The sequence below is a fragment of the Mastomys coucha genome, unplaced genomic scaffold (assembly GCF_008632895.1).
Source record: "Mastomys coucha isolate ucsf_1 unplaced genomic scaffold, UCSF_Mcou_1 pScaffold5, whole genome shotgun sequence".
Lineage (NCBI taxonomy): Eukaryota > Metazoa > Chordata > Mammalia > Rodentia > Muridae > Mastomys > Mastomys coucha.
This window is the reverse complement of record NW_022196911.1, coordinates 1,806,026-1,817,267: the sequence shown is the minus strand read 5'-3', so window position 1 is coordinate 1,817,267 and position 11,242 is coordinate 1,806,026. Positions and strand designations below refer to the sequence as shown.

Below are 11,242 nucleotides of genomic sequence, written 5' to 3'. Positions count from 1 at the left end.
TAGACCAGGCTGGCCTCGAACTCAGAAATCTGCCTGTCTCTGCCCACTAAGTGCTGGGATTAAAGGCGTGTGCCACCACCGCCCGGCTGTGATTATTTCAATAATATGAAAATCTACCTGTAAATATATTCTCTCAGTCCTTTCAACCTAGCTGAAGTGTGTCTAGATACACATTATGAGAAGATCAGAAAGAGTTAGGAAGAGAGGAAGGCGGGGCCCAGTGGGGACTGGAGGCAATGAGAGAGAGGCATGTTGCAATATATAGACAGAAATGTCCCCTGTATGCTAGCTCAAAGAATTAAATAATCAAATACATAGGAGTGATGTTGATAATGAATAGCATACAGTTGGCCCCAGAATTGGCCAGAGCATTATTGTTATAGCCCACTTCTAATAGAACAGAAGAGACCAGTACTGTTCTTGAATCACAAAGACTCTTAGATTGCCAAGAGATGAAAATAGCAATGGTTTATTACATTTAGGAAGGGATCATTAAATCACCCTATTACAGACTCCTTGCCTTCACAATCTCAAGTCCACTCTATAGCTCTGTGACAGCCTGAACCCCCACCATTGAGCTAACTGATTTCCACATAGACATTGGTGTAGATAGAAGAAACCATTCTGTACACACGTGTGCCTATGTACCCCTTGTAAATGGTTCTGACATGTTCTAAATAGTCCCAACTGGTGCCCCATTGGTAATTTCTCCTCAGTCCTCCTCAAGGCGTTTATAAATGAAACTAGCATCTCAGCTAATTCCATAAACGACTCAATTTTCTCCCATGACATCAGTGAAGCAAGCCTTGAGGTACGAATGAAATTTCTTCTCATTCTTGTCTGATTTGCAGATCTGAATCCTTGATGGAGAACTCTCTGAGCATAATAGTGTTTGATGCTATGTGGAATAAGTACAAGTATATGAAACTAGACCAGTAAATCCAGGGAGAGAAAATGCCTCTGTAAAAAGTTTTCTCTAGGTGGCTGAAGAGATGGCTCGGTGGTTAAGAGCGCTGACTGCTCTTCTAGAGGTCCTGAGTTCAGTTCCCAGCAACCACATGGTGGCTCACAACCATCTGTTATGAGATCTGATGCCCTCTTCTGACTGAAGACAGCTACTCATCCCATGTATAAAATAAATACATACATAAATAAATAAAATCTTTAAAAAAAAGTTTTTTCTATCAAAAAGCCATCGTAAACTGCTGAAGAATCCAGATCATTCTAGTGCTGGTGGAAGTGACCCTGTCCTGTGTCTTATAGCACTCTGCTTTGTAAAGGTTAAAACCTCTCAAATTGGCTTATACTACAAAGCAGATTATATGGGATCATTCTTGATGCTATTTTGGACTCAGATTGCCAGCACTGAAATAATTGATTTTTTTCTTCACCAAGTATCATTAGTCTTATACTTAATTTTGTGCAGACAGAAAATGTCACAGAAACAAATTGCTGCTTAAGGATCATTCACTCAACTGCATAAATGTTTGGAAAGACATTGGGCATACTGGGTGCCAGCCCTGAGTGCTCTACCGTCACCTAAGCGGGCAGATCTGCGTTCTGACATATTATAACATTAAAAGTGGGAACTCCTTTAGCACCTCCTAATCTCTTTAAAACTTAAAATAGCCTGCTGGGATGGGTGTTCTGAAAGCAGCTCTCAGAAGGCAAATCATCTCTAGGGCAGGGATGCGATCCTGTGACCAGTGTGAGGAGCCAACCAATACAGAAGTATGAGAGGCACATAAAATCAATGCAGTGAACCATTCATAACATTTGGGTTGGGGTCTGGGATAAAAAAGTCAGCCACAAAGCAGGGTGCATGCATTTAGAGTGAAGCTGTATTGTATTTGTGTAGGTTTGGGTTGGTTAGTGCTGGGCCCTGCAGCAGGGATAGAACGAAGGGCTAGTACCCGCACAATTGTCGCTCCATGTCACATCCTTGAGAGCAGAGCATCCATGCACTATGCCAAGATAACAACTCTGACATCTTTTATGAAAGCTGACCAACTCATCAGCAGAGAAGAAAGGACCTTCTTCAAACTGCTGTGTCTTTTTTTTTTTTAATGGAAAGTTACTTGTATTTTATACTAAACTGATTTTCTTAAAAGCAAGGTTAACAGCTGGCATTAGAGGCACTTCTGCCAAAGACAGTTTTAGTTTCGTTCCTAATGGACACCAGGATTGAGGTGATTTCTGCATTTTGAAGAAATTACATATTCTACAAATGCACAGTGCCATTTTACATATCATTTCTCAGTATGGACACAGAAATCTTGAGAACACTCAGTCTAACACATAAGCACCCATTTGTGCTCTTGCAGTAATTTCTTAGATAGGAAAATTTGTTTCCTGGTTATTATTTATTTTATATGTTTCCTTTTGTTTTTCAAGATAGGGATTCATATAGCCCAGGGTAAAATGGATTTTAATAACCCTATCAATAATTAATATGACTTGCCAGCCCCCCCATAATTGAGTCAAAGTCCTATGGATTTATTTATTTAGTTTTGCATAGTTACTGGAGGACGTCGCCTAGTCTAATTTTCTAATGACTAAACTGGCTACTTCTCCAACTCTGCTCCCCAAATACTTGCTGGTTGAGTCTTTCCCGTTATTTCTGCTCTAGCAGTCTATTCTGGAGGACACAATGCTGCTGGTCCAGTGTACATGGGGATTCACTCTTACTGAGTGGGGCAGCCAGATCTTGGGGTACAGAATTTAGTATTTAAATACATAACAGCACCAGACCAACCCCAACATCCCAGACTGGCTCTCATTACCCCGGATAGCCTAGGGTAACCTTGAACTTCTGAATCTGATGCTTCTACTTCCAGAGTATTGGGATTACAGATTTGGGCCACCACACAACTTAATTTTATTAATCATTTTTAAAATGCATGCAACATTCCATATGTAATGTTTTTGTGTACATACCAATATACAAATATATATATATATATATATGTGTGTGTGTGTGTGTGTATGTGTGTGTACATTTTGTTTTTCTACGTATTTATTGATAAATACAATCATTCCTTACAGTTCTGTGATTTCTTGTGGCTCTTGGTCTATCTGCCGGGTCTGTCATAAGGGTACCTTCTGTGCCCCTTGATTCTGCAGTATGAAAACCAAGAGACATAGCCCTTTGAGTTATATCCTTGAAGGACCTCCCACACTGATTACCTTCCCTGTCACTTCAGGCTTTCCAGCGGCAGGTTCATGAGAGCCTGACCCAGCTAGAGCTTATCAACAAACAGTACAGGCGCCTGGCCAGAGAGAATCGCACAGACTCCGCCTGCAGCCTCAGGCAGATGGTCCATGGAGGCAACCAGAGATGGGACGACCTACAGAAGCGGGTCACCTCCATCTTGCGCAGGCTCAAGGTTCTCATTAAGCCTTGTCTCGTAATTTGGGAACTAGAGGATAAGCCATGACCAGTGAGACATGTTCTTGGGGAGAGTGGATGTTGGAAGGGCAGGAGGGGATGGAGGGGCAAGTGATAGGAGGAGAGTTTAGGGTGCTCCATGCTTGGGAGGAATTGACTTCCCAGAAGGCTGGAACTGGCTGGGCCATATCCGTGTGTGACTGCAGATATTTTAATGTCTAATATCCTCCTCTTCCTTCCAGCATTTCATTAGTCAGCGTGAGGAGTTCGAGACTGCCCGGGACAGCATTCTCGTCTGGCTCACAGAGATGGATCTGCAGCTCACCAATATTGAACATTTTTCTGAATGTGACGTTCAAGCTAAAATAAAACAACTCAAGGTCAGTTATTCTGCAAATTGTAAGTGTAGAAGCACACTGGGAAGGGGGGGGGTTTGCAGATCCCCTTGTGTAAAGTTGAGTAGAGAGCCTTTGGAAACGTAGTCCTTCGTGAACAGGAAAATAACCAGAAGCTATTAAACATATGGAATTTGAGGAGGTTTTTTGTTTTGTTTTGTTTTTAATTTTTGAGACAGGGTCTCTCTCTGTGTAGCCCTGGCTGTCCTAGAACTCACTCTGTAGACCAGGCTGGCCTTGAACTCAGAAATCCGCCTGCCTCTGCCTCCCAAGTGCTAGGATGAAAGGTGTGAGCTACTATACCTGGCAATGTTGAAATGTTTTTAAATTGCTCTAATCCACCCATTAACATAAATACTTTAAAAATATCAACTGAGTTGTCAGTGGTAGAGATTTTTGATGTCGTTTGTTGTTTAACATATTACTTACTTCCAAAATCTACAATTTAGTATTTAGGTGGCTTCAGTTTCCAGGAAAAAAAAAGTGCAACTTTCATCTGCTTTAATTTTAAAAATTAACTGTCATTTATTGTATGTGAGTAGCAGAGGCCAGGGAAGTCCACATGCCACTGTGTTCACATTCACAATCGCTTCTCTCCTTCCATTACGTGGGTTCCAGGAACTGAGTTCCCATCTGTCCTCACCCTTGGTGGCAAGCACTGATACCTGCTGAGCCATTTTGCTGATTCACAATGCTATGTTCTCATTTGGGGATTTCATTCCACACAATGTTTTTGGAGGCCAAGTTAATCTTAAATGCATGCTTTATCATTCACTACATAATTCAGACACTGTACTAGCTAGAGACCTTCGTAGAAGAGATGTGCATTTAAAAAGGGAGCGGTGAGCCCAATCATTTTCAAGGCAGCTCCTGACATTTTCTCATGCTACAAGCTAAAGTAAAACAAAACAAACAAATGAAAATAGATGGTAAAATGATGTACTTCTGTGATCCTGGCACTTGGAACTTAGAGGCAGGCGGATCAGGAGCTCAAGATCATATTTGTCTATATATCAAGTCTGAGGTTAGCCTATGCTACATGAGACCCTGTCTCAAAAATCAATAAAATTGTTTTGGTTGGTTGGTTATTTGTTTACTTATGTGCTTGTGCTGAGAATCGAACCCAGGATATCATATATACTAAGTATAAATTATACCATTTAACCACCTCCCATAATACTCCACTGTTGTGTTTTTTTGTTTGGTGGTATGTTTGCTTGTCTCTTTTTTAGGGATAGTTATAATGCCTGTGGTGGTTTGGATAGGACTGGACCCCATAGGCTCATATATGTGAATACTTCACCAGGAAGCAAAACTGTTTGAAAGGACTAGAAGGATTAGGAGGTGTGGCCTTTTTGGAGAAAAATGTGTCTCTGTGGGTGGGCTTTGAGCTTTCAAAAGCCTACACCAAACTGCAGGCTTTTTCTCTTAACCTGCAGATCAGAGTCTAGAGCTCTTAGCTACTGCTGCAACCCCATATGTGTTAACCATGTTGACTAAGCTTAAAACTGTAAACAAGCCCCCAGTTAAATGCTTTATTTTATAAGAATTACCTTGGTCATGGTTTCTCTCCACAGCACCAGAACTGGACCTAAGACAATGCCAAAAACTTTGTTTTTTATGATGAAAGAAAAGAAATTACCTTTAATAGTACCTTATTAAGGTGGAATAAATTGCAAAATCTCTAGTGTTCTGCCCAGTGTTTAGCCCTGCCTCTCTGTGCAACAGTCTCAGTTTATACCACAAGCAAATCAGTATCTGAACACTTCAGCAAGACGTTTCTGCCAGCTGGTATTGGGAACTTTTCCTTTCAGATTCTGGAAGAATCTCAAAGGCATTGCTACCCTCCATTGTCCTTAGTCTTTCTCATTCGTGGACACTTTAAACTCTTCCAGGGCTTATTCTTGGCCAAAATGAGCATCTGTCACTTGAAACTCGTGCCCTTATCTGTCTTAGACTCTTATAGAATAATCTTTCCCAGATCCCTTGCTTTTCAAATCAGTATACCTCTACGCTTTGATTTTTATGTTCCAAATCAACCAAAGAATCATGAGAATCTGTGACATGCCCTCTTAGTGCACGGGTGACGTGGGATATATATTACATGGAATAAAGCAACATGCTCATATCACACCATCATTTTCACCAGGAGTCAACCATGATGGTTGTCAGTATCTCTCTGTTATTCTCCACCCGCACTGTGGTAGTACATTTTTATTACCAAAGGCTCTTTTCTGATGATATCTGACTCCCATTCTGTCTTAAGGTGATATTTTACTTTAGAAAATAACTGCCCCATTTTATTTTATGCTTTGTCTTATCTTTGTACACAGTAAGTCATGTATTCCCCCCATGTCGTCTTTCTGACACTGAGAGAAATGCATACCTTACTATGACATCATTTTGAGATGTGTAAAATCCACGTTGTTTTCACACCCTCAGGCTTTCCAACAGGAGATCTCACTGAACCACAATAAGATCGAGCAGATCATTGCCCAGGGGGAGCAGCTGATAGAGAAGAGTGAGCCACTGGATGCCGCTGTCATTGAGGAGGAACTGGACGAACTCAGACGCTACTGCCACGAGGTCTTTGGACGTGTGGAAAGATATCACAAGAAACTGATCCGCCTGCCTGTAAGTGGCACTTGTTTCTTTCTCATTGAATTCAGAGAGAATGGGATTAGTGAAACAGTCACCAGTCCAGAGTCTAGCTAGAAGTAGAATGTCTGGGTTTGTTCTAAGCCTTGAGACCACCATCTATATATCCTTTGAGAAGTTGCCTTACTTCCCTCACCTCAGTTTCCCCAACTTTAAAATGGATTTATTCATAGTCATTACCTTGTATGGAGAGCTGTTTTGTTCATTTGCTGAGTGACCATATATTTTTGTATAACGACTTAGGCAGACTGTGGCATTGTTCTTCTACAGGAGATGAGGTATCTTTAAGAAGAAATGAGATGAAATAAGATGAGCAATGGCTCAGCTCGTGAGGTTATTTTTGAGTGAATCACTCCCTTCCGTTTTCTTTTCTACTCACCCCCACAATTTCACCTCATCAACAGCAAATGCTGTTGTTAATTTCCTAAAATGGTCCCTTGGAATAGGTTTTAAAATGTTCTTACTTTACCTGTGATAAAACTGACACTGAAACAGAGGAGTATATAAGGCATTTTGAAAGTAATTAGGAAGTTCTTCTGTATTTGTTGATAATGTTAACTCCATGTGGTCAGCAGGACGTGCTGGCATTCATTTAATGAAGGTCTTACCTGTTTGGAGTAAGAAGCGGATCCTATTCTTGCAGTGACAGAGTTGTGACTTCCCTTTTAGCTACCAGATGACCTTGACCTCTCTGATCGAGAGCTAGATCTCGAAGACTCCACGGCTCTTTCAGACCTCCGCTGGCAGGACCCCTCTGCAGATGGCATGCCCTCCCCACAGCCTTCTTCCAACCCCTCCCTCTCCCTTCCTCAGCCCCTCCGGAGTGAGCGGTCAGGGAGAGATACCCCAGCCAGCGTGGACTCCATCCCCCTGGAATGGGACCACGATTATGACCTCAGTCGAGACCTGGAGTCAGCATCTCGAACTCTGCCCTCAGAAGACGAAGAAGGCGAGGAAGACAAGGAGTTCTACCTCAGGGGAGCTGTTGGCTTGTCAGGTAGGAACAAAAACTTCCTATTGGGAATCCATGTGAGGGAAACATCAGATATCTGGACTCATCTACCCTGAAAGTTATAAGCACTGTATGTATACACGGTCACACGGGGACATCATAGGATGCCAGTTCAAGGGCTGGGTGGAGACCTTTTGTGAGACTAGGAGGATAATGATGAGTCCCTGAGGTGAGCATATCAGTGGATAGAGAGAGAAAGGAGGAGAGATAAGAGCCCTGCCAGGTGATCAACCTTGGTGCTTTGGGTCATCTGAAGTTTGTCAAGAATAAAATTGTGCTGGGTAGCATAGAGTAGTCTCAATGGAAGATTGAGTGAATAAGGGACTGGCCCCGAAGTGACCAGTTCACCATGGAGAGGAATTTGGCCCTTAACCTGAAGTGCATAGAGATCCACTGGAAGATTAAAGGAAAGAAGTAACCAAATTTGTATATTTTCAGTTTAATCTGTGTGTGCCCTCCATGTGTGGTGGAACATAGATTGGAAACAAGCATTCAGACAAGTATTATTTATGAGCATACATAATGATCTATAAGCCTGAATTAGTGAAACAGCACCAGGAAGGGCTGAAGCATCATTAGAAGTGAACCCCCTCCATTATCAGATGATTGGAAAGAGGTGGAGGTACTCTGGATTAGGTGTCTAAGTGGAAGATGAAGGTGGTCCTTGGCTACACATGGCTAGAAATCCTTGAAGTCAGACTGCCCTAGCCAAGGTTGATTATAGACAGAAAATGCACTTATATGCATGGGCCACTTTTCAAGACTCAGTACAAAGGTTGAACACAAACTTAGTGTTATGTTAGTGTATGTCGATTAGATGGTGCTTTTTAGCGGTAAAACAATTCACTTGTTTGTGGCTATCCTATTGTGGCTATCAAAACTTTGAATTCTCATTTATGGCTCACATACTGATATAGGCAACAGTGTCCCTCTAAAAGCTATTGGCACGGAAATTACGGTTCTAATCCAGACATTGGGTTGCTCATCTGTAAGCCTTGCACACAAGAGGTGGTGACAGGAAGATCAAAAGTTCAGAGTAATTCTCTGCCACTGTATTGGTTACTTGTCTGTTGCTGCAACTATGACCAAAACACAACTTAAGGGAAAAGTTTATTTTGGCTTATGTTTCCAGAAGGATAAGCATCCGTCATGGCAGGAAAGGCATGGCATGGGAGTAGGAGCAAGAAACTGGCTTGTTACATTGTTACCCATACCGAGGAGGCAGAACATGAGAAGAAGAAGCGTAATAAGCTATAAACTCATCAAGCCCTGCCCCCAATGACATACTTCCTCTAACAAGGCTCTACCTCCTAAAGGTTCGGTGCCACAGCTCCCCACTAAAGCGCCATGAGCTGGTGACCAAATATTCAGAAACAAGAGCCCTGAGGTAGCTGTTTTCATTCAAACCACCACAGCTACGCAGTAAGTTGGAGACTCGAAGGGCTGGCTGTGCTGTGGGAGACCATCTTTCAAAGCTAACATGCCATCAACAGGGAATCTCTCTTCTGCTACTTAGTGTCTTTATAGGTTTGCATGAGGAACCACATTCCTCTAGACACTTGTTTTCTCATCTGTAAAATGGAAATAATGCTACCGGGTATTCTTAGGGTCCCCATGAGGATAAAAGCGCCTTAAACAGTGGCTGGCAGAGAAAACAGTCAGTCAGTATGAATTCTTAGCAGGATTCATTACGTGAAGCCTTTGGCACGCATACACGCTCTCCTCTTCCTGCCAGCAGCTGTCAAGAACAACGAATTTCTCCCCCCCACCCCCGAGGCAAACTATTTTCCCACTAAAAGGGAACTGAGGTGTCTAGCATCGAGCTGCCAACTTAGACTGTGCTCTTTTTGCAGATGTAGTGATCCCCGAGAACCCCGAGGCCTATGTAAATCTCACAGAAAATGCAATCAGAAATACGTCTGGTAGGCACAAAGAGTGGGAACGAACCTCCCACCCCTGCCTTACAAAAGCCCTCCCAAGCCCCCTTCTCAGCTCAGCTTCCTTGCCTCTCACAGCTCTGGCATGCCAAGGCACAGCCGCCTTCTCTTCCTCCTGCATTAGGGGGGGAAAAGCTGCTAGCTGATGGACACCGAGAATATGATCTCCATAGCCAGGTCATGAAATAGCTCCTCGGCTTGTCAAGTGGTAATCAGTCTCATTACATAGAGAACTCAATGCCCAGTGACAGCTGACAATATAGGGGGCAAAAGCCCTCGCTCAGCCTGTGTGCTCTCGTCTTCCAGTTGGTAGAAGCGCGTGCTAGCATTGTCATGTGGTGAGCAGCCACTGGCTGGACAAATGATGTTGGGCACAAGCTCTACCCCAGCCTCCATGTGAGTGTGAACATAATGCAGCCGATAAAGCATTTCCTTTTAATGTCAAAGGTGTTACCTCCTCAAAGGAGGAATGTCCTCCATGATACTGTAATCCTTAGATTGCCATTTCACAGCACGATCCCTGAAACAAGAAGCACTGAAAAGAGAAGTTAGTTTTGCTCAAGAATCCTGTACTAGTTTGCACTAGATGCTGCTCGTACTTGAGCCCACTGTGTCCGGGCCAGTTGTCGGGACGCGTGGCAGCCCTTTGCTGTTTCTGAGTCAGAGTCTAGTTTATAGCAGTCTGGAGTTTCTGGAGACCAACAAAGGTCAAAAGAACCAAGCTAGCTTCACAGTGACTTTCTCAGTGATTTCCAGCTAGCCATCCCTCCTAGGCAGACTTAGGAATACATTTTAGAAAGTTTAACTTACTTGTTGCTTTCGCCCAGTCTTTGTGCTGCTCAGATTATCAATGTCCTTGGTCAGCAATGACAATAATACACATGCAAATGCATATCTGCAAACGCATGCCCACAGGCATACCATAAGTTCAAAGCCGTTAAGAGAGGGTGAGCCAGAACCCAGGCAGCAAGGAAGAACATGCTTAAAGAAGAGACAGAAGCCAGGTTTTGTTTCATCCACATAAGGACGTGTTCCTCTACGCATGCCTATTCTGAGCTAGCCTTTTCTTGGTTAGCGTGACTTCATGCAGCCAGGGATTTAAGTGGCGCTGATGTCTCTGGGATGCACAGGGACAGATCTGAGGGTGAAGCCTTCCCTGCCAGCTAAGTGAGTATGGGAAGCGTCTGTCTGTCTCCCGGTGCTTGGGATGTGGCCGGTAACTCTGCAGATTGTTGGGAAAGCCTTCCACTGTGTCTAACACTCTGCCTTGGGAATGGCTAGAGAAGGGAGCAGGACCCTCAGAGGCTGTTCAGGGTCCACTGCAGAAGTCTCTGGCAAGCCCAGGCTGCTGAGTCTCTTTAGGGAGCACACTTACTGGCTTGGTCCCTTTAATGTCTAACCTTCTAGCAGGACAGCACTTAATCTGCTTTACGATCCCCCCCCCCCCAACCCCGACACACACTCTTTCTGCTTTGCCATAGCTCAAATGCTTTCCGAAGCCTCTTGATTGACAAGCTTGAAATAAGTCAAATAATATGATCCATTAAAGACTCTTCATTATGGTTGGCACCACAGGGGATCCCAGCTCATTGGAGTCACAGATGAGGCAACTGGACAAAGCCCTGGATGACAGCCGCTTCCAGATACAGCAAACCGCAAATGTCCTCAGAAGCAAAACTCCCACAGGGCCAGACCTGGAGACCAGCTATCAGGGCTACGTGAGTATTCCAGCTAGGGTGCTCCTGACCTAGACCTGCATTGCAACTCTGGCCAAAACAGCCCATCTGTCTGCAGCACGTAGGCCCTTGACCACCTCTGTACTTAAGACATGGGTGCATGAAACAAAGCCCTG

The 11,242-nt window shown here is 43.6% G+C and overlaps 1 protein-coding gene across 15 annotated transcripts in view; it reads left to right on the top strand.

The window, feature by feature from the left end:
• Syne1 (spectrin repeat containing nuclear envelope protein 1) overlaps positions 1–11,242 on the top strand; it is a 506,592-nt gene that overhangs the window by 473,383 nt on the left and 21,967 nt on the right. For 11 of the 15 annotated variants that reach the window (XM_031352581.1, XM_031352588.1, XM_031352585.1 and 8 more), the window contains 6 exons: positions 3,204–3,386; positions 3,631–3,768; positions 6,226–6,417; positions 7,111–7,438; positions 9,307–9,375; positions 10,966–11,108. In XM_031352581.1, the coding sequence (XP_031208441.1) occupies positions 3,204–3,386; positions 3,631–3,768; positions 6,226–6,417; positions 7,111–7,438; positions 9,307–9,375; positions 10,966–11,108 (1,053 nt within the window). The remainder of the gene's footprint in view (positions 1–3,203; positions 3,387–3,630; positions 3,769–6,225; positions 6,418–7,110; positions 7,439–9,306; positions 9,376–10,965; positions 11,109–11,242) is intronic. The other 4 variants (XM_031352598.1, XM_031352587.1, XM_031352595.1 and 1 more) reach the window with 2 other exon arrangements.